We start from the raw sequence: 22999 nt of genomic DNA, 5'->3' as shown, positions 1-22999 counted from the left end.
TCTAGTAGCTGCAGTATGGAGTTTATCATTGTCTTACTGAAATATGTGAAGCCTTCCCTCAAAAAAAAAAAGAAAGAAAGTGTTATATAGGCAAAGGCTTTATTCAAATGCAGCTGAGAACAGGTGAGTCTTCAACCTGGATTTAAATAAACTGAGTGTTTCAGCTGATCTGAGGCTTTCTGGGACTTTGTTCCAGATATGTGGAGCATAAAAGCTGAATGCAGCTTCTCTGAGTCTGGTTCTGACTCTGGGAACGGATAAAAAACAGGATCCAGATATCCATGAGGGATCTGGAAGGTTCATACTGGGTCAGGAGGTCACTGATGTATTTTGGTCCTAAACCATTCAGAGCTTTATAGACCAGCATCAGAACTTTAAAGTCTATCCTCTGACGGACAGGCAGCCAGTGTAAAGGCCTCAGAGCTGGACTGATGTGGTCCACATTTTTGGTCTTAGTTCTGAATGAGCTGTAGTTGTCTGACTGATTTTTTTTTAGGTGGACCTGTAAAGATGCTGTTACAGTAATCAAGCCTACTAAAGATGAATGCATGGACTAGTTTTTCCAGGTCCTGTAGAGACATCAGATCTTTTATTCTTGAAATATTCTTGAGATGATAGTTAGCTGACTTTGTTATTGTCTTAATGTGTTTTTCTAAGCTTAGGTTTTTCTAAGTTTAAGTTAAGTCTGCGTCCATCACTATAGCTTTAAGCACTGATGTTATCTTTTCAGATGTGCAAGCTGCCAATGCAATAGATACTCATCCAACCCAATACCATCAGAGATGACATGTTTGATGGACCCTCTCACTGTCAGATTTCACATTTGGATTTGTCTGATCACAGAACAGACAGAATCTTTTAATGCAGTGCTGCCTGAGGCATCACAGGGGTCCTGTTCTGATTTTCAGCCTTGTCCCTTGCACACAGAGATTTCTTCAGATTCTGGAGACACTGCACTCTCATAGAGTAACAACTTATCAATAAATAGACCCATCCCAAAGCATTCTCTGCTTTATTATCTGTTGGACTCTAAATAGGAGAATGAATCACCAAATGAACATCATGTTATGTTAAAAAAGAACTGAAACTGGGAATCGAGGTCATAAACTTCTTATAAAAACTTTAGTGAGGTATTAAATTCAGTGAGGAGTAGGGTAGTTTATTCATAGAGTTCAACACAATCTTACTTCTTTTTGCAGCCAGGAGTCACTCAGCCTCACTCTGTGTTTCAGCTGTGACTGTCTGGAAGTTTCACCCATTGATTGCTTTGGTTTTTACTCTCGATTTTTAGGCACAAAGATGAGAACATTTGCAGATTCCATCCCGTATCACAATAATGACACCACCAAACATTATGCATGTGCTTCTTCACTCTGCTAGAAGTACTTTAACTTTAAATCATAAACATAGCTCACAATAACGGCTCGCATGAGGAACATTTTTTGTCTGTGGGAGGAAAGTCAAGGACTTGACCTGAATTTGACTGCCACTTGTATAGTGTAGTTACACACTTTACCTAAAACTTGATTGTTTTGTATCTCCTTGCATAATGAAATGAGACTAGTACCAGACTAGAGTACAATTTGATTGCAGACTAGATGACTGCTTCATTAACATGAAGTAACCCATCTAGAATTGGATTTGCCACTAATTTTTTTTATCGCTCCACCCGTCTGAGACGCACACCATTCCCTTCTACACACACACGCAGAAAAACAACTAAAGTACACACACACAAACCGCTGTGCTGTGTCATTACCACACTGCTATGACTCCATAAAATGGCTAGTAAATACAGCCAGGCCTCCCAATTAGCTCCCATCACTTTCTCTGCTCTTTCATCTCCCTGTCCTTCTTTCTCATCTGTTTCTTGCTTTTCCTTTTATTTTTCCTTTGTTTCTTGCCTGTTTTTGTGTCTCTTGTATCCTCATTTTCCCCAATCTTGTCTCCACCACTGCCCCCCACTCCTTCTGTCGTTCTTTTCAATCTTTCCCATCACATTTGTTCTGCTGTATAATTCACTAAATTTTAACGATAAGCACAACGAAGTGGGTTTTGCACTCATAATGTTTGATGTAATTTTACTGTCTTTATTCTTCTTGTTCTTATAATAAAAACTTATAGTTTGCATTATAGTACCATTATTGTCATTATTCTCCATTCGTGTGTTTGTAGTTTTTCTGTTTGTTGCTTTTTTCCCTCATCTTAATGTGACCTTTCTCGTTCATTTGTTCCTTTTCTTTTAACTCCTCTCCTTTCTTTCTCCTCTCCTACTCTGCACCCTATGTAATTTGCAGACTGCATAGGGGAAACTGTTGTTTTTAACTCAGAGTTTCTTGCGGCTGACCACAACGTTATATTTAGTCATGGGCTGGAGTTAGGCCTGAAAATGACTGAGTTCACTAGCAGTGACTTCTCTGCCTCATTCACTCTGTGTGTGTGTGTGTGTGTGTGTGTGTGTGTGTGTGTGTGTGTGTGTGTGTGTGTGTGTGTGTGTGTGTGAGGCTTACCAACCCTATTCAGTGCTTGAATCAGCTCCCACTGAGAACAGGTTTCCTCCAGACAAATGGGGGGGTGCAGCTCGGGTCTGTTTGTGTGTTTGTCAAGTTTTCGTCTGTGTGTCATAGCACAGCTGGACTGGAATGCACAAATGTGGTTCTTGTGTGCAGTGACACATCCACACTGCACGCAGTGACTGGTTGGAGTCAACTGGCAGCTGATGCATGTGTGTCAAGTTGGACTAATAAAGTTGTGGAAAGGTCCAGCTGTGACTTGGGCCACTTATATCGCGCTCGATGAAAGCAACTCAAACTCCGTGTTTTACTAGCTTTTTCTTTTTCTCAGAGAAAGGATTAATGTCGTGTGTTATCTTACAGAGGATGTCTATTTAAATTACTTGATACTCACTGGTAGCCTCCCTTTCATCCATTTCCTAGCTACACTTTGACTCCGTTTTTCTTTCGTTCTCCACGTCTAAGATCTGATTCTGTTTCACAAGATCTGCAGGACCAACTGACGTATATTTTTTTAAAGCTTTATATGTCTCTCTCTCATTCTTTGTAGCACAGAGGCTTTCAGTCCTGAGCGTGGAGCGAGGGAGGGTGCCACCAAGGTGATGATCGTAGTCACAGATGGAGAGTCCCACGATGGCGATGAACTAGAAGGTGCTCTGGAGAAGTGCGAAGAAAGAAACATCACCCGATACGCCATCGCTGTGAGTGCATGTTGTCCAAGCTCAGCAGAACGATAATCTTTGGGGGTTTATTTGACAATTTGTGCGTTTTGTGGTGCTCAAATTGTTGATTCAGAAATTCTTTCTACAATACTAATAAAAAGACAACTAATCGACGCCATATGCAGGATGTGTAGCGCATCCCTGGCATTCCTCACACATTGTGTGAAAGTGGTATAGCAAATATATACACCCCGAATGAACCAGACAATATCAACACCACCCCACCCCAAAATAACTCCAAATTACAAAATGACCCACTTGGGTCTACTAAAATAGCCAACTGGGAACAAAAACTCTTCCTTTCCAGCCCCACCCGACCCCCTCAACACACAGAAAAACACCGAGTGGTGGCGTGGTTTGTTTTTGAGAGCCAGACAGACTCTAGTTGGCAGGACTGGTTGCAGACCCCTCCCTACCCACAAGAGAAGCAAACGAACCTAAAGGCTCCGCTGGAACCGCAGAAGAGGAGAACATGAGCCAAGCATGCAGGAAGAGTGGCAAAGGGCCACTTTGGAAACAGATGTAGATTAGAGAAGATCAGATAAACTGATCACTGACTGGAGAAGCTTATTTACAGTACGAGTCAGTTTCAATAACTTGTTCTGTTGAAACAACGAGTAAGCCCTACCTCTGGAACAATAAATCCCGCAGTTTAATCAAGCCATCATCAGTGAATATTCTCCCATGTCTCCCTGAATCTGCTTCCTTTAATGTTTCGCTACAGGAAAACATCTAAGGAACTAATTTCAGTCTGTTCATTAAGCAGTGGTGGGCCAAGATAGAAATGTTCTTCTAGCAGCTTTTAGTGGTATCAGAGCATGCAGATAAGTCTGTAGCGTTTCTGTGATTGTTAAAGGAAAATGTTAAATATTCTTTATAATAGTTTGAGCTATAATCACAGAAATCTGTTACTTTGAGATAATTATTATTTTCTTAACATGATAAGAAGCTGGATCTTCCACAAAGATTCAAAGCTCTGTACAGAATCACCATATACATTTTTTACTTATTTATTTTACAACAAAATACTTTTTGTTCAACATTTTTTGATCCATGTTTTTCCTCTTATCCACACTCAGCCTGCATTGGCTCTTTGGCCCACCAAGGAGATTCGTTACTCAGCATAACCCCTGGTTTGGTCTGTTAGGACACCAGCAGTTCCCAGTTAGGACTAAATTCAAAGCACAACTGATTCTGGTGATACTGATGAATCTTGAAAGTTGTTTGGATTCATCATCCACAAAGCAAATGATGAATTATTTTCATTCAATAGTTTTGAATGAAAATAATTAATCAGCCAAACTAGTGGGCAAACTAACGCCACTCTGAAAATCCAGTAGCAGCTATTACAGCCACTGTTTCTCTGGATAACAGTTTTAATATAGACCATTTACCACACTTAAGGAAAGTGTGTGAATCATAGAGAAAAATGTCTCTTAAAAAAAGACAAAAGGTTTGAGAAGTACAGATGAAATTTTATTGTGTCTATGATACCAGAAACTCTTTGGCTCCAAAAATCACCTGGAGAAAGTAATAAAATATGCTGCAGAAACAAAATACTTTGTGAACCACAGTTTCATGGAGGGAATCAAACAGGTAGTGACAGATATTTAAGGTGCTGCTAGAGCAGACATTTTATACACAGTCACAGACTTAAATATTGAAACAAACAAACAAAAAATGGCTGAAGCAAACGACAGTGAATGGGGTGGGTTTGGTGGTTTGAATGTTTGCCCAAAAAAGTCAAAGTGATGAGAGGTAATTATTGCTTATAACAGCAGCCATGTTTTCATGTTGCTCTCTGTGCTGCAGCCCGTGTGTGTGCGCAGTGAAAATGGCTCGCCAAGGGGGTCGGAGCTCTCAAAACAAGAGCAAAAAAAGCGCCCGGTCACTGAAAATTGTGTTTTTTACATCAGTGCAGCCCAGAGGCTAAAGCATTTAGGCAGCACCGTATGTTTGGAAGCTTGTAAAGTGGAAACAAACCAATCAGAAGAGTTACATTTACTTTACAGTTCTTCTTTCCCTGTTGCCCTTTTATGCCCATGCGAGAGCTCGCAGTATTTGGCAGTCTGCGTGGAATTTCTCAACTTCTACAAGTTCATAATGTACATATTTATACGCAGGCTCGCCTTTATGTTACACACTGCACCCCTGCCCTTTGAAAACAGAGGATTTCCTTAGTTTGCTTGGCAGCTAAAGTCACAGGGGGAGATCTTGGGTTTGGTTTCTCTTATGGAATTTTCTCATTTGTACTTCAGGCGTTAAGCCATAAGCCTTTGCCGCTGCAGTATATTCTCTGGATCAGTCATCTCTTCACCTCGCAGCTAGGCCTGTGCTCCTCATTTACAAATCTCTGGTGGCTGCCTTTTTCTTCCATCTTATGCATTCCACTCGATTTGTTGACTTTGGTATCACTTAATTATTGGTAAATGACACAGAAACTGGCACATCTCCAAACTCAGTCGATTTTACTGATAGTCACAGCAGAAACATGGATGAGCAATTGCTCTGATACCTGCTTGTATACATCAGAATTTCATCTGTGGTCTTTCATCAATACTTTGCTGAGCTTGTGTTATGTGCTCATTCATTTCCCATGTGATCTTTTACCTTTCTGACTTTCTTCAGGTCCTGGGTCATTACATCCGGAGACAGCAAGACCCTGAAACTTTCATTAAGGAGATCAAGTTCATCGCCAGCGACCCTGATGACAAATATTTTTTCAATGTTACGGACGAAGCTGCGCTCAACGACATTGTTGATGCACTGGGAGATCGCATCTTCACTCTTGAAGGTGACTTTCAATCCACATGGTTTTTCAGCAGTTTACCTGCTGTGTTGTGCTGCATAAAATGTGCTAGCTGTTGCTCACAAGCAAGAAAGACTGAATGGTTGCACAGTGCTGTGAAAAAGTCTTGAGTGGCCACTCAGACTTTCTTTTACATTTTCTTGTACATTTTTAAAGTGGTCTTGAGCAATAGTTCTTCAGGGTTTTCAAAGGTCTCTCAAAGTTTTTGTTTGGACATTGGCTGCTCTTTTTACTAATTTTCAGTTCTGCCCATGCACCTGAGGAAAGTTGTTTTGTTTGTGAAGCCAGTTAACACTGAAGCATAAAAAGGGTACCTGACTGAATGGATGAACCAGTGTTGTGTCTACACACAACAGACAAATACATAAAAATGTTTCCCCGTTTCTTTGAATATACAGAAAAAAACTTAGCATAATGTGCAGTGTTTTCTTAAAAGTTTTTAGGAAACTGGACATGTGTAGAGCAAAAGAAGCAGTGCAAGGGAACAGTTTCTGAAAGTCCAGACACAGGACAGGAGAGATCCACCTGATCCACTGAAGCCTCGTTGGAAATCAGAAAGTTTTTCATCCAAATTGTCATCTATGTGTACAAAGCAGACCAGGTGACAATGACCCTCTATAAAATACAATGGAGGCCCTGAACTCCAACATTAGTGAAGCACTGTGGGATCAATGTGCCAGAGAACAGAACAAAAGGCAGAAACATCCAAAGAAGAGCTCCGAATGTCCTTCAAGAAGCCTGGAGAACTATTCCCGAAGACTGCTTACAGAAAACTTGCCTATGAGAGTTCAGACTGTGTTGAAGAATAAATGTGGTGAAATTAAAGAAATGATAGCTTTCTATCTGTCTAATTGGCAAAGAAAATTACATAAGGAAAGAAATGTGTGGGGAGGATGTACATGGATGAACAAAGCAGTGAAAACTGAAAAAGGGCATGTTCAGCTGTCATAGTATTTGTGGGAAGATGATAGGAAGGACGATGAAAAGCGATGCCACCCTTCAATGTTCAGGGAAATCTGAGAGGAAGAGACAGGAAAAAAGGAAATGTCTGCCACCTCCAGTGTCTGTCTTCAGTGTGAGTGAGGATGCCAACAATCAGAAAGAGAGAGGAAAGGGAAGGGAGGAGATGGGCAAAGGAGCACGGAATGACTTGTTTTCCTCCTTTAGGTACGCTGGGTTACAACGAGAGCTCGTTCCACATGGAGATGTCTCAGATCGGCTTCTCCACGCACACTCTAGATGTAAGTCCAACTTTATTTAATTCTTTGTGAGCCAGCAATTAGTTGAGTTTTATCTCTGCACATCATTCATTCCCTGCTCCATTCTTCAGGATGGCATTTTGTTTGGCATGGTGGGGGCCTATGACTGGGATGGGGGTGTGTTGAAAGAAGGGACCAATGGGCGAATCGTGCCATCCAGAGAGGCCTTTGAAAGCGAGTTTCCTCTGGAGCTCAAAAATCATGCTGCTTATTTAGGTAACCACACATCATACCACCAAACATGACACTGAATGCTTTGGTTTTTGCACTTACTGTGTGTGGTATTGAATAAAAAATAGAAAAAATTAAAAAAAAAACTATCTTCATTGATGAAACAATCATGTAATGGCTCACACTTACCCTGGTATTACAAACGCAGATGACCATATCGTTAGCTTCATAGCATAATTGCCTAAGTCATTTGACTAAGTCAATGACTTAGGCACTTATGCTATGAAGCTAACGATATTAAACCATACTGGAGAGTGTGAGTCGTCCCCACTCTCCTAAAAAGAATGGCAAATATTGGTTTATAAAATATCAAATAACAACTTTTTTCAAACAAAGTAAACATTCCTGGTCTTTCCGTTTAATATAAGATACAGCATTAATGTAACTCTTAAAGAGCCTTAGATTAGGTTTTCAGTGCTGAATGAGGTGTGTTCATACGCGTTTCCAGGTTACACGGTGACCTCTGTGATAATTGGTGACTGGAAGAGGGTGTATGTAGCTGGAGCTCCTCGATTCAAACACAAAGGCAAAGTCATTCTGTTTGAACTCAGCGATGAAGGCGATGTCAACATTGTGCAGGCGCTTAATGGAGAGCAGGTAAAGCCCTTGTTTGAGTCTCCCTTCAGTTTGTTTTTGCTTTTAATATTTCAGCAGCAAACAGTAGGAGTCTGATTTCTCTGGGTTAAAGCAAGCGCTCCCCCTGCTGGCGGTAAGATGAAATAACATGTATCTGTGTTTAGATTGGCTCGTATTTCGGCAGTGAAGTGTGTGGGCTAGACATCGACCAGGATGGCATCACTGATGTCCTTCTGGTTGCTGCTCCAATGTACCTTGGGTCAGGAAACAAGGAGGCTGGACGAGTCTACATCTACACTCTCAATGGAGTAAGACAGCAGCAGCATGGATCGATCACCTTCATATCAGTTATTATGAAAACATTCCTGTCATATACAACAATGAATGATATCCCTGTTTTTCTCCTACAGGGTCTCCTGTTACCACCCACTCATCTTTCTTTGTTTCCTCCTCTTCGTGTCTCACAGGAGGACATTTTTGTATCCAATGGAACGCTGAAGTCAAACAATAAGTCCCAGGATGCCAGGTTTGGTTATGCACTGGCACCCACTCCAGATCTGAACCATGATGGCTTCACGGATCTGCTGGTGGGAGCCCCACTGGAGGATGAACACCGGGGGGCCATCTATGTTTATCACGGAGACGGTATTTATGTCATCCACAACTATAAACAGGTATCCCCCTTTTTACAACTGCAAGTTTTACTGGTGCATCTCAGAACTTAGACTAATTCCTGTCTCTCTCCTTATCACAGCGGATAGCTGCATCATCAGTTTCCCCCTCCCTGCAGTATTTTGGCCGAAGTTTGAATGCTCAATTGGATTTGGATGGAGATGACCTAATAGACTTGGCAGTGGGAGCGCAGGGAAGTGCTGTACTGCTCAGGTGGGTAGGATGGAAAGTGTAACAGGCAGAAAGCAGTGCAAGCAGTGTTAGATAATGGAGCCATATAAAACATAACTTGTGTATCATCTATAAACAACAAGTTCCCACATTTAGAATCATAACAAAAATTTCTACTGGCTATTATAACTGTGCACATAAATGGATAAATACTGCTTTTTGAGACTGTCCCTTCTGTCTCTAGCTCTCGCAGCATCGTCCAGATCAATGTGAGTCTGTCCTTCCAGCCGCACTCCATTAATGTCATTCAGAAGACCTGCCAGAGAGGAGGCAGAGAATCCGCCTGTCTCAATGCCACCGCCTGCTTTACAGCCGTGTCCCGCTCCCCAAGACCACGCAGCAACAGTTTTGGTTGACACATTTATATATATTTTATACATATATGTATATATTTTATAAACCCTACATTAAGTAGCCTATCGATGGAGTTTTTGCCTCAGTTGCATGATTTCTCTTCAGATCTGTGGGTGCGGGCCATGTTGGATGACAGGAAGTTGTCAGCACGGGCGCTGTTTGATGACAGCTCCCACCGACAGACCCAGCTGGCTGTACGAGCCCAGACAGGGAAAACTCTGTGCTACAGACTTCCCTTCCATGTCTATGTGAGTGTCGGTACACACCTTCCATCTTTCATTCATACACAGCAGGATGGGAAAGTCACATTTCTTTGTTTTGTTTTTTACATTTTTTCTGTCTTCAATGTAGGACACAGCAGATTACATTCGTCCTATCAGCTTCTCACTGTGGTTTAAGATCAACAACACAGAAAGTGGTCCCGTGCTGGATGAAGGGTGGCCGACTACTATCAACAAATCTGTGAGTGGCACAAAAATTAGCGCTATATATCCTTGTTGTTGTCCACATTCGTTCAACATGCTGCTCCTGCCTCCCATACCTGTCCAGATCCCATTTTTTAAAGACTGTGGTGAGGATGATGTGTGTACAACTGACCTGGTGCTACAGGCACACATGGACATCTCTGGGACAAGGTACAGAACTGAGATATTCTGGTGTTCCCTCTCTTCCCTTTTTTTGGTCTCAGTGAGTTTTCATTGTGTTTCCTCCACAGACAAAAGCCTTATGTGATTCGCAGCCCTCGTAGGCGTCTGGCAGTGGAGGTGCAGCTTCAGAACAGACTGGAAAACGCCTACAACACCAGCCTGACGCTGCACTACTCACGCAACCTCCACTTCTCCAGCCTTAGCATCAGGGTAAATACAGCACATGTACTGCTATTACATGAGGGACCATGTAACCATAAACATCTATCTACATGCACAGATCCTCTCTTTCTTCGTGTCTTTTCTTTCATCGTAGGAGGTTGCCCACTTCAAGATCGAGTGCACAGCTCTTAGCGCCAACAGCCACTCATGCAATGTCAGTTATCCAGTATTTCGCTCCCAGTCAAAGGTATGTTCGTGCTGAGGAAATAGCTCCATCAATCACTCAACTCAGCCCACACATACTTCTCTTCCTCCAGGTTAGATGTGGCACTTCAGCAAGTTGCTGCTCTCTTTTTTGTTTGCAGGTTAACTTCCTGTTGGAGTTTGAATTCAGCTGTACATCTTTGCACAATCAAGTGAAAATGAAGCTCCATGCATCCAGGTAGCTGTCTGCAAAGTAGCATGCATGCACACGTGTTGAGATGCTGGAGTATTTACAGATGAGGACAATATTTGAAAAAAATATTAGAAAAACTGACTGTTTTTTTTTTTTTAATTGAGCCATAGCACCAATCAGTGCTGTTCAGTGATGTGCTTTAACTTTGTAATGGTCAAAACTTGTAAAATTAAAGGTTATCTTTCAATTTGCACACAATATAAAACCTACAGCAAAGGTTTGAGCTGTCACTTGAGAAAACAGCATGCAACAAACAAAATACCTCAGTTTAGACTTGAGAAAAAGAATTATTGCTGCTCACAAGTAAGAAGTATCATCACAAAATTCAAATAGAGCCAAACAGTACAGAACAGAAAAGACTGGCAGAGGTAGGAAGTGAAAGATTTCAAATACTCTGGAAAGAAAACTAGTGAGAGATGTGTCAAAAAAAAAAAAACCCCAGAACAACTGCCAAGAGACTATTGAATGACTTAGCCAAGTCAAGATATGTAATCTCAAAGAAGATAGTCAACGCCACCCTGGGCAGGAATGGACTGCAAGAAAGCACAAAAAACGCCACTTCTACATAAGAGACATCTTCAAGCCAGACTAAAGTATGCTAAGAACAACCTGCAGAAATATTTCATACTGGGATAAACTGGAGTAATATAGAATAAACTGGAATAAGCTGGAATTTTATGTGTACTGGAAGTACGTCCTGTGGTCAGTTAAGACGAAAACTAGAGTTCTTTGGCCACAGAGATGCTGCTTGTGTTTGGAGAAAGAAGGACGAAGCGTACAACCCAACAAACATCGTCCCCACAGTGAAACAGGTGGTGGGTGTATTATGCTGTTGGGATGCTTCAGTGTGCCTGAAACTGAGAACCTCATCAAAGTGGAAAGCATTATGAAGAAAGAAGGATATGTGAAGTTTTTAAACAAGCTTCACGCAGTCAGCAGCTAAACTGGGTTTGGGCTGTCACTTGGTCTTCCAACACTACAGCGACCCAAAACATACGCTGCTGGTGAATCACTGGCTCCAGAAGACCAACGTGAACTTTACTGACTGGGCTGCTTAAAGCTATTGCTTGGATCCCACTGTAAATCTGTGGGGTGAACTAAAGACCAAGGTCCATGCCAGAGGACATCAAATGTTGAGAGATTGGGCAAAGAAGAATGTGCTGGGATTGTTCAGGAGATGCATGCGAGACTGACTCCAGCTTGTTTTACAGCAAAAAAACTGGTATTTTTTGGTTTTTGTGAAATAATTTTATCTATGTGTGCAAAGTAAAATATTGTAAGCATTCAAAATAAAAGTAAGATGTTTGGAAAAACCGTGTAAAAAAAAAAAATCCTTACTCTGTTTAACAGCACTTGGGAAACACTTAAAAAAAGAAAATTTAATAGGGGGGCTAATAATTCTGTCTTCATCTGTTTGCATCCACGTTTTGAGATGCTGGAGTATTTAGGAGACATTTAAACTGAGACGCTTTCGTAACCCTTCTTTTGTCTTACAGTGACAGTGTGGAGAGACAAGACACTTTGGGGGACAACAGTGTTCAGCTCCAGACTTTTGTTCAGTATGAACCAGACCTTTTTGTTAGCAGGTGTGTTTGTACAGCATCGATCTAGTTAAGCTCAACTCATGAACTGGTTTATCTCTGCATTTATGTGCTGATCTTTTCCCTGTTTTTGCAGTGAATCTAATTTGAACCGCTATGAGGTCCATCCTACTCGGACAATGTCGGAAGCAATTGGACCAGAATTCTACACACATCTCAGGGTAAATGTATATCCTCTATATAGGTCCCAATAAAAACATATAATTATAATCACAGTAAGAAAAATAAGACAAGGCAAACTTTTTAGCTTTGTTTGTGTTTATAGCTGCAGAATCTCGGCTGTTACTCTGTGAGTAATCTGGAGCTGCGTCTGCATCTGCCCTCTGTGGCTGCAGGTGACAGAGTCTTCATGACTGTCACCGATGTCTTCTCAATAAACGTGAGTACTGCTTCTGTGTATTCTTATCATGCTTTAAAATCGTACCTGACATATGTAAATTACCCCGTAGGTCACGGTGAACTGCAGCGTGCTCAGTGATGCAGCACAGCTGAAGGCCAGACAGGGAGATGTGCGCCCCCTTCATCCTGAAGACATGATGCAGGATGACATGTTGGTAAGGGCCTAAATTGCCACAGAGCTGCTGGTGAACACTGCAAAAGCAAAGATGTTAATATGGCTCATGTTTACATGTTTTCGTGTGTAGAACTGCAGCAGGTCATGGTGCACAGAGGTCGTGTGCCAAGTCAAGCAGCTTCCGAGAGGAAAGGATGCCATCATTCGGGTCAGCCGCAGAGTTCATGATGATTTTTTCAGAAATGTGAGTAACAAAACATACGCAGATTTTTAAATTGTGCTCCTGTGGCACAAACATTGGTCATAATCTGTGTGCCTCTTCCTCTAGGCCAAATATAAGTCAGTGAAGATAATAGGCGTATATCGACTCACAGCTCAGGAGACTAACCTCATTACTTTGAGCGCAGGAACAGTCTGGAGGGAGGTAAGACCCAAGAGAATCCTGAGCAGCACAATATGCATAAAATTAATTTCCTCTAATCTCTCCCTTCATCTCTTTTCCTTAGACTGTGCTGGAAGTGCTGAAAGGCCGAGCTATTCCCATCTCGCTCTGGATTCTGATTGGTAGCATCATAGGGGGTTTGCTGCTGCTGGCCCTCATTATTTTCATACTGTGGAAGGTATTTGGAGCTGAAATTTCACATCAGATTCCTTCAAGAAAATATCAGAAAGTAGTAAATCTGTCTCAATTTCTTGTTTTCTGTTTGTTTTTTTATCAGCTTGGATTCTTCACACGCAAACAGAGAGAAGAGGATGAAAACCATGAGGACTGAGCAAAACTTCTGCTGCCAAGAACACACTCATCTGCAATGAAGACTGTCAGATGAGTAGAGCCCTCCTGGCAGACACAAAGATAGTCCCGAGATGGGCCTTCAGGACCAAAGAGTATCGGGGAGGGGGTTCAACAGTAATGCGCTACCCACTGTTTCAAGGGTCAGGGGCACTTATGTAAATAATCTTTTTCTAATTTTAAAGTAATGCAAAGTGTATTAAACCACAGTCCTTCTATTTAACTTGCAGACATTTTTATGGTTTTATATTTCAGTCACTTGATTCTTCAGTTTTTGTTTGTTCTTTAATTAAAACAGTTAAAGACAAATTCTTGTTCTTTATTTATTCACTGCTGATGTAAATGTAATAACAAAAAGGTAAAGCAAAAAAATCTGATTTTATTTCAGTCCAAACAGAAACATCCGAGCTATAAACTATAAAACAGTCATACTTGACACGCACGCAGAAATCATACACAAAAATTAACTGCATGGATGAAATATAAAACTCCAAAGTATAAGTCATGAAGATGCATTGGTTGAGTTGATGTAGGACTCTAGAAGAAAGATGGTTTCATCTACTTGGTTTTCTGCAGAATCTAACCTAAAGGAGAAAAAGACAGTGAAAAAAGGACTTGATTAAACCACCGAAGAGCCTTGTCGCCTTTAGAAAAGAGAATTTCTGTTTTGCCTTCCTACTTATTGATGTGAAGCCTTAAGGTATCCAGCTGTTGCTTTTCAGGAGCAGTGATCATCTCCTCGACTTCAGTTAGCTGCTCGGGCTCGGCCCCGCTGACCTGCAGAGATGCCAAGATGGCTTCGATTCGCTGAGATTTCTCCAGCAAGCGCCTGTAAACCAAAAACCGTCAACCCATTTCTTTGTAGCAACGTGCGTGCCAGACAAAAGATTTTATCTGCCTTGCAGTGAGATGCATCAAAATATATCACTAATGAAAAGACTCACTTGCTCTCTTTGGTCTCAAAGAGGCGTCGCTCTACGAGGTTGGCTACGGTCTGCAGAAGGAAAATATTTAGAGATAATGTTACCGGAGGCAAATACCAGAATGAAAGACAATTAGCTGTCTTCTTCTGTTCAGAACTCTAAAGGCTACATGTAATGAGTTTACTGTTTTACCTTGTAGCAGCTCTGGAGCAGCATTCTTGCAGTCGGGAGTTGATTAACAGTGTAAAGATAGAAGGTGCGAGAGGGAGCGTAGTCAGGAGTCTTTGGGATTTCCTGAAAAACAAGGGGGGGGGGGGGGGGGGGGGTTGCATGCCTGTCGCACTTACATGTTTCAGATCATCAAATAATATTAGACAGCTAAGATAAGCTGAGTAAATACAAAATGCAGTTCTAAAGAAGCACCTATATATTACATATCACTTGAACAGAAGCTGTCTCACAAAGTGAAATAGGCTGAAAGTTGTCAAAAAGCAAAGCATCACAATCTAAAGAAACAGCTGAGAAACAAAGTCATTGACTTCAATCATGGAAAAGGTTACAAGACACTTCTAAGGCTTTGGGACTCCAGCGAATCACAGTGAGCGCCATTGAGAGAGATCCAAGAACAAAACACCTGCTGACCAAAAAGAGCACAAACCTTGACTAACATTTGCCAAGAAAACATCTTGATTATCCAAGACTCACTCAGTTTATGCAGTAGCTTGTGCAAAGGTTTAGTCAAAGTCCAGACTTAAATCCAACTGAGATGCTTTTTCATGACCTTAAACTGGCTGTTCGTACTGGAAAAACCTCAAATTTGAATGAATTAAAATATTTCTGTAAAGAACATTGGGCCTCCACAGTGAGGAGGCCCAATGTTGAAAGACTCATTGGCAAATTATTGCAAATGGCTGATTGCAGTTCTTGCTGCCAACAGTGGCACAACCAGTTATGTGGAGTTTGCATGTGTGGGTTCTCTCTGAGTACACCGAAACAACTAACAGTCCATCATCCGCATACCTGTAGCTGGACCAGGTTCTGTGACAGCAGTGTGTACAGCATGTCTTTAGCCTCTTTGGCTGGAATCATAGCAAAGTCCTCCACCTGCTTCTGCTCCAGGTGACGTTTTCTTAGCAACAGACGAAAGATGCGAGCCGACCGGGAGCCAAATCTGATGTCAGATTAAGAGTGACTTCAGTAACACGAAGCTGGTGATAATAGGACACTCACAGCTATATATATTATTTAACATACACACCGGCTTACCTCTCCTGTACTACAGACTCGAGTGTGGCCCGTGCCAGATTGGCCAGTGCTCTGTGCAGATCTGAGAGAGGAGCTTAGAAAAGCAACCGTGATTCCTGAATTAAATCATATCAACCAGTGTGCTGCTTCATAGGAAAATGCTCAGGACCTTTTAAATCTGAAAAAGGATACTGACAACAAACATCCCTCCTCCGCTTTCACCAGCCTTCCCCACAAACTCCATCTTAAAAAAGAGGAGGAAAAGAAGATATAGACATTGTGTTTTTTGTTTATTTAAAAAACAAACAAACAAAAAAGATCAGAAAACATAATATGGTGTTTGCAGATCATACCGGGTCATCCACCAGCAGAGTGAGGTACTGGTCTAAGATGGGTCTGAGGATGTTGTAGCTGGGTGGGAGGGACCTGAAGATCTCATTGGCTGAGAGGGGCTTTGTGCAGGTGGCCATGGGCGAGGTTGTAACCTCACTCATCCTCAGCATGGTCCTCACTATTTCACTGCTAGTCTGCATATTGAGGATTAAGAAGATAATTAGTCATTAAATTCTTAATCAATCACAATAATAAATCATTCTAGTATACGCACATATACTATACTATATATGCATTTATAGTGACTATAACATGCTCTTTCACAATAAGAGCAGGCTCATATCATCGCTACTCATAATGACTTCTTCATTAATTGAATTAATGACATAACAGTGGCATCCATATTTTCTTATGAATGACTAAGCTTCGCACTAAGGACTCTCAGGTCTGGAGCTCCCTGCCTGAACTACTAATGCCTGCATAACCAGCAGCAGCTTTAAATGTATGATCAAAATGTACCTTTTATTAATAAACTATTTCTCTCTACTGTGTTTTTTGTGGACATTTGTTATATTTCTAATGTTGTAGCATATTTTGTTTTTCCTTTGTAAACCACATTTTTAAAAGGTGTTGTGTACATAAATGAACAATAATAATCAACAAAATAATCTTCATAACGCAAGAAAGTAAATGAGTGTCCTTAAATTAAAAATTATAATACTTTTTCCCGTCACCTGGTCCAGCTTGTTTGCAACAGCACTGATGATGGTCTGATCTCTAAAGTGGAGATGGAACCGTTCAAAATTCACCTGCCAGTAAATCCCCTCGTCACCATGTGTCTGAGCCGAATGAAGCAGAGCATATGAGAGGCAAACAGAGAAATAAAAGGTCACATGAATGATAAGCGGGAAGGTAGATATAATGGACGGAGGACATTGAAAATTTGTTAAAGTAACCAAAAAGGTTAAAAAAACTAACCTGTGGATCCATTTTGGCCCTTTTTGCGCTTCTTTGCTCCTCTCCATCCTCACTGGCGAGCTGGCGTTTGCCCCGCCCTATGAGTGTCACACTAGGTACCTTATAGCATTCTGGGAAGCTCTCTGGTGTGGGTGGGGCAGTGTTAACGGGAGCAGCCGGAGTACCAGGAGTGGCAGGAGTCTCACTTGGAGCAGAACTGTCTTTATTTCCCACTCTTGGCAATGGAGGGCAGCGCTGAAGAAAATGGGTCTCCACCAGTTTGGAAAAAGTCGAGGACACTTCACTGTAATCCATGGTGAGGCCCTCTGCAGCAACAACAGAGAAAAAGTGGTGTTACCCAAGTCATATTTAATTCCCTTTTCACACAGCTAAATTACAAAGACAGTGCAAGTACTAGAGTCTCTAACAAAAGTCCAACATTGATAAAGTCAAAAGAGATATTAGGACTTCTGGTTCACTCACAGGCCTCCAAGTTTTTTGGGAGATATTCATTTGAAACCTTAATTGCTAATCCTGACATTTTTTTTCCACATAAACATTTAAACACTGGTTGTAGCAAATGGCATGTCCATCTACTAGACCAAAATCCAGCTGTCAAAACATCCACTGATAGAAGTATGTGTTCTTTGCTTGATGCCAACACTGACCTGCCATGTTCTGCGTGAGGCGGTCTGCCACCGTCTTAACGGTGCTGCTCATCGTCGTGTGGCCTCTCTGTAGTAACTCCTCTATGATCAGCTCTCCTGTGTCACCATACAGGGTTTTTGCAGTGTAGATGTATCGTGGGTAGCGAAGAATCCTAAGGATTCGGTCACAGCTGGCGTGATACTCTGTGGGGCTCCCGGGTCCTTTGCGGCCTGAACTGAATGTAGAGGCACCGTGTTGCACGAGGACACACAGAGACTTCTTCACCTGGATTTGGAAATAAACAAATGAAAGAAGGGAAAAAGTTTATCGCTTCCTCTGATATTTAATATAACTGACAACGGTCAGGTAAAGACAGAATTCAATGCGATTCAAGTTTCACTAATGCAGAGAACAACAACAAAAAAAGACATTTTCCTTATTTTCATTGTCTGGTTTCCTAGCTTAGATGTTGTTGTTTCTAGATCCACATTTCTTTTGAGAAAGGTAAAATTGACAAAACTTGACTGGAGATTAATAAGAGTGTAAAATATGTGACCAATGGCAGGCTAATACCTATAATCCACATCCAGTGAGTTAGACTATGCACCACAAAGCATGAAGGTCTCTGCAGAAGAACTGCAGCTTAACCATTTTTTAAAAAATCTATTCTAATTAATAAGGTAAAAGTAGGATTTAATGAGGTAACTCCAAATTATGTGCGCTTTTTTGCCTTTTTTCCAGTGTATTATGCTCAGAAAACTACATCTTTGCTTCTGTTCGTTATGCAAAGCTCCATTCAACTTAATTACCATATGCCCTTAAATGCTACTTTGTACTGTTCTACACTTGTTAGACAACTGTGTAACCCCTACACTATGGAGCCATCTATCATATCTAATTAGCTTTTTATAAAATAATAATTCTACCAAATAAAAATGTAAGACGACAGAATTTTCAGATAAATGGCCATAAAGCCATAGCTGTTGGAACACAGTGTTATATAAATAAATACAATAAATATAAACTCAGCAAGCTTAACAAGCCGAGGCAGAGTTGGTGTAGTACTCCTTACCAAGTCCACTGAGAGGCCAGTTTCATGAATGATGGTTCTTAAATTTTGTGCTCCACATTTGAGCAGGTGTGTTCCCACTTTCTCAACCACCTCTCCAAAGTGCTCCCGCAGCAAAAGACCACACAGGCGCACTTCTTGGGCTGTCATCTGCACAAACAAAAGAACAGGAACACACAGGTGATGAAAGGTCTAAAATCTAGTATAGCTGTAAGTAACTACTTATATCAGTACAAAAACAGCATTCCAGTATTCCTCTATATTCCTTTAATATAGTGTCATTTTTCTTAACACCTGGATGTAATGAACCTGAAATTAGAATCATATCAGGATACAAGAGATCTGTAATTTAAGGTTAAATAAGTCGCCCCCTGCAAAAACCAAACTCTTATCTCTGTAAAGACTAACACATTTCTACAGAGAAGTAAATGCTTTTTATGGAGTGTGTGAAATATATTTTTATTATGACGGAGGTGGACTGCTGTTGCTATGTGCAAATCACTGGTTGCTATGTGTTCATATATTAAGATGTACATAAAACCCCATAATAATTTGTGTCCCCTTACTAGAAGGTGCAAACAATATATGGTTTCTATCTACAAGAACACAAAAATATATAATTCAAAAGGGGAGAATTAAAAAAGGAATGCTAAAATAAGCAATGTAGGATGTGTCTCTAACAGTGGACTTCTCACACGCTTGAATCACATGCATCACTTTTTTTTTAACTTGTTCTATACCAACTTCAGACTCAGAGACTCTGAAGCACAACAGAAACTGAAAACCCTTTTTTAACAACAAAAACAACAAACAACAACAAAAAATGATTAGGAATCAACAAAGACTTGGATCTATAAGCAAAATCTGTGTCACTGCCATCAGCAAAATCTTATCATACTCATCCCTAGTACAGATCAGTAGGCAAAATCCTGAAGCAGCTAACTTCAAACAAACAATAACATCTTACTCATTAATAATGATAATGTTATTAATAATGGGAACCGTATGACCTAAAAATACTCATGATAAGGCCTGAAGCCCTATCAACAAATTGGTCCATTTCCTGGTAATTGTATGAAATTCATCAGCAGCATTAAGACCAACATGGGCAGCAAGTACAGCATAAAAACTACAACATCTGATTTATAGTTAATAATAAATCATTTTAGGCCAATGTTAGCACCATCACCTCACATCAAGCAGGTCCTGGGATTGAATCTACTAGCCAGCTTGGGATTTGAAACAGCTGGGGACTTGAAACACTGTGGGTTCGCTCTGGGTACTCCAGCTTGCTCTCACAGTCCAAAAATTTTGTTCACATTGTAAAACTGATTTAAAATATATTACCTAAATTAGTTTGCCAACAGCATGAACAGACCAAACAATACTTACAGCACTGGCATGTAATATTGATAATAAAATGCTTGACTTTTTGTACAGTTGTAGCTAAATTAACAATGACAACTCCACAGTTTCTCCCTCCCCTCTGGCTGAAGTCCACATATCTTGCTTGACATGCAATACTTTCTTTCCAAACTCACAGCAGTAATCTCACTCAGTCTTTATAACATTAGTTACCTCTGTATATCTCTCACACTCAATAGTACCACCATCCTGGTTACGTCATCCATCGACATCTTTAACTCCCTTCTCAAGTCCATCCAGAAATTCACTTTCTTACAACATGCCTGTACTTCAGGAGTTTCACTGGCTCACAGTTAAATATCCTATTGATTACAGAACATCACTCTGCAACATCCCTCTGAAATTCTGCACATCAACACACTCATCCACAATCCCAGATTTTCTTCTTCTCTCGATCTCATCGCCCTTTTCCTGTTTGACTACCATGAGGTCTAGAGGCTTCATTTGCTCTGTTCCTCGCCTCTGGACTTGCATCCGACCAGAAATCCACAACACTGACTCTCTTCATTTTTAAATCTCGTCTCAAAACTGGCATATGCACTCTGACTGTCTTCCACCTATCATATTAAACCTCTGCTCTTACTGATTTTATATATTGTTTTATTGACTTGATCGATCTTTTCTTATTTTTATATTGTTTTTCAATTCTTCAGCGTAAAGTAACCTTGGTTGTTTTGAAAGGCGCCTAATATCACGTATTACTGTTATTATTACCGACTGTCTCTCCACACCTCCCTACACTCGTGTTTCCAAGTGTAACTGATTTGTCACAAAAAGAAAATGTGACACAAAATGAACGCAAAAAAATTACTGTTTTATTTTTCAGATTATGTCGATATATTTCGATAGCAACCACATTATTTTTGGTAGTTACAATCTGACAACAGAACTGGGCCCTGTGCTTCGTACGTCGCTTACTACATCCAAGATCAAATGAAACATCCAAGACCAAATCATCGCGCTAACTCTGAGCTCGCTATTCCGGTTCCCCGAACACACCTGTTGTTGACGATTAGTATAGCTGGATGAAGTAATGTGAGATCACTGGGTGGCCCAACAGGGGCTACGCATCGATAGTAGAAACATTGATCGGCAACCCTTTGATTGGTCGGCGAAAATGTCGAAGGAGCGCGCTCGGTATTTTTCGGCAGCAGAGCAAGAACTCTTGAGTGAGGGATTTCAGGAGTTTCAGAGTTTAATTAAAACGCAAGGGAACACTGCAAAGGCTGCAAAAGCAAGGAGAGAGGGCTGGCAGAAAGTTGCTGACAAATCAAACTCGTAAGTAATTCAATAATAACAATAATAATGGAGTGGATTTATATAGCGCTTTTCAAGGCACCCAAAGCGCTTTACAATGCCACTATTCATTCACTCTCACATTCACACACTGGTGGAGGCAGCTACGGTTGTAGCCACAGCTGCCCTTGGGCAGACTGACAGAAGCCAGGCTGCCATATTGCGCCATCGGCCCCTCTGGCCAACACCAGTAGGCGGTAGGGTAGATTTATCATATCACACCATATTATCCAATATTATATTACATTATATTATATTATAATATGTTATATTATATCCCCTTTCACATTAGAGCCACAACAGGACCCACTAGAACATGGGAACAAGTAAAAGTGAAATATAAGAATATTCTACAGAATGGTAATATTTATCACTTATATTGCTTGTCGTCTCTTGGAAAGAGACCCTGGAATACTCTGTTTGTTTGTTCATAACAGCAACCAAGAAAAGGGCAGAGCAAAAAAAAAGACAGGTGGTGGTCCTGCACCCCCTCGTCAACAAGTTGGTTAAGTAAATAATACCCTCACGGGAAAATCGATATCTCTCTATGAGCACACTGTCGCGCTGAGCTAAAGGATCCTGTCTGTCCCGCAATATACGCTGAATTCTGAGGACTCTCCTTATCAATCTTGCACCTTCCGCAATGGGTTGCTCGCGTAAACGGACAGGATATGACTGCGACAGACTTCCCAAATCCACCTTCGCTTTTATAGCCGTGGTCTCTCATCTTGATTACACGAAGTAATTTACAATTACTACTCTGAAATATGAATTACATCTGTAATAATCACATACATGTAATAGAATGTTAATAGTACATTTCCCTTTTTTAGGGAATGACCTGTATGTATCTGTGTGAAATCAATAAAAGGATCAAGTGCTGCATTATCTTTAGTTACATTGATGTTATTTATTTATGGTGAAACAGTGGTGGAATATCGCTGTTGCTTTCGTATGAATGACGCGGACATACCTGCGTGGCCGCGATCTAATCCTGTTTACATAAAGTAAACCTGCTCCCCAGCAGGTTTACGCTTACGGCTCTGTTGCTATGACAGCAAGTCCCGGATGGGCTTCGGGGAACCGAACGATCCAGGATCACGCGAAATCGTCAACAATCTCATCCAGCTAACTCACTTAACGCGGTACGAAGAACAGGCCCCTGGTCTTATCTAGGCTAAAAGTTGTACTGCACATTACTGAACAGAAACAACAAGTTTCCACTTAGATTTAAGCGACTGCAGACCTCAGTTATATTTAAACCACTGTTGATGAATTTCTAAGTACATGTGTAAATGACACATTGTGCAGAAGCATCTTTGTCGAGTACAGAAAATAGTTTTGTCTAACCCCAAGTTAACCCTGTGAGCAGTGCATGCTAAGCTAACTGAAAAGCTAACATTTACAGCTGACCATTTCAGCCGTTCTTTAACACTTTAAACAAACCTTTTAAGCTGAGAAGTTTCTGAACATATGCTGCTTTTATTCTCCGTCACCCGCACCGAACACTTCACGTGCGGCTTCTTGACGTCAACACACGAACACTTTTCCTTCCGCTCCTCGGT

General features: G+C 41.0%; 2 protein-coding genes across 3 annotated transcripts in view; one reads left to right on the top strand and one right to left on the bottom strand.

Annotated features, from left to right (window-relative positions):
- Positions 1–13855, top strand: part of itga10 (integrin, alpha 10) — a 31036-nt gene extending 17181 nt beyond the window's left edge. Inside the window, exons 8-30 of the mRNA XM_085473928.1 lie at positions 3064–3214; positions 5864–6029; positions 7212–7285; positions 7375–7519; positions 7983–8131; positions 8275–8418; positions 8578–8784; positions 8865–8995; positions 9198–9364; positions 9473–9615; positions 9719–9829; positions 9917–10002; positions 10083–10224; positions 10331–10423; positions 10542–10618; positions 12130–12219; positions 12311–12395; positions 12500–12613; positions 12684–12788; positions 12879–12992; positions 13077–13172; positions 13255–13368; positions 13468–13855. Of these exons, the coding sequence (XP_085330054.1) occupies positions 3064–3214; positions 5864–6029; positions 7212–7285; positions 7375–7519; positions 7983–8131; positions 8275–8418; positions 8578–8784; positions 8865–8995; positions 9198–9364; positions 9473–9615; positions 9719–9829; positions 9917–10002; positions 10083–10224; positions 10331–10423; positions 10542–10618; positions 12130–12219; positions 12311–12395; positions 12500–12613; positions 12684–12788; positions 12879–12992; positions 13077–13172; positions 13255–13368; positions 13468–13521 (2758 nt within the window). The 3' untranslated portion in view covers positions 13522–13855. The remainder of the gene's footprint in view (positions 1–3063; positions 3215–5863; positions 6030–7211; positions 7286–7374; positions 7520–7982; positions 8132–8274; positions 8419–8577; positions 8785–8864; positions 8996–9197; positions 9365–9472; positions 9616–9718; positions 9830–9916; positions 10003–10082; positions 10225–10330; positions 10424–10541; positions 10619–12129; positions 12220–12310; positions 12396–12499; positions 12614–12683; positions 12789–12878; positions 12993–13076; positions 13173–13254; positions 13369–13467) is intronic.
- Positions 13856–13897: 42 nt separating this feature from the next.
- polr3c (polymerase (RNA) III (DNA directed) polypeptide C) lies at positions 13898–22946 on the bottom strand. Of its 2 annotated transcripts, none has more exons than XM_085473930.1 (13): positions 22881–22946; positions 18717–18863; positions 17665–17929; positions 17018–17322; positions 16774–16878; positions 16060–16233; positions 15899–15950; positions 15728–15788; positions 15482–15632; positions 14654–14755; positions 14483–14532; positions 14218–14367; positions 13898–14122 (listed from the first exon to the last, which is right to left on the bottom strand). In XM_085473930.1, exons 2-13 carry the CDS (start codon positions 18861–18863, stop codon positions 14041–14043), a joined length of 1644 nt encoding a protein of 547 aa, XP_085330056.1. In that variant the 5' UTR covers positions 22881–22946; the 3' UTR covers positions 13898–14040. The 2 variants fall into 2 exon arrangements, with proteins under 2 accessions (XP_085330056.1, XP_085330057.1); XM_085473931.1 differs by lacking the exon at positions 22881–22946 and adding an exon at positions 22408–22478.
- Positions 22947–22999: the final 53 nt, after the last annotated feature.

Source organism: Copadichromis virginalis, linkage group LG11 (assembly GCF_057382275.1).
Source record: "Copadichromis virginalis isolate Kocher_CV1m ecotype Utaka linkage group LG11, C_Virginalis_male_GT1.1, whole genome shotgun sequence".
Taxonomy (NCBI): Eukaryota; Metazoa; Chordata; class Actinopteri; order Cichliformes; family Cichlidae; genus Copadichromis; species Copadichromis virginalis.
The sequence above is the reverse complement of the archived record's forward strand: the minus strand, read 5'-3'. Positions and strand labels throughout refer to the sequence as shown.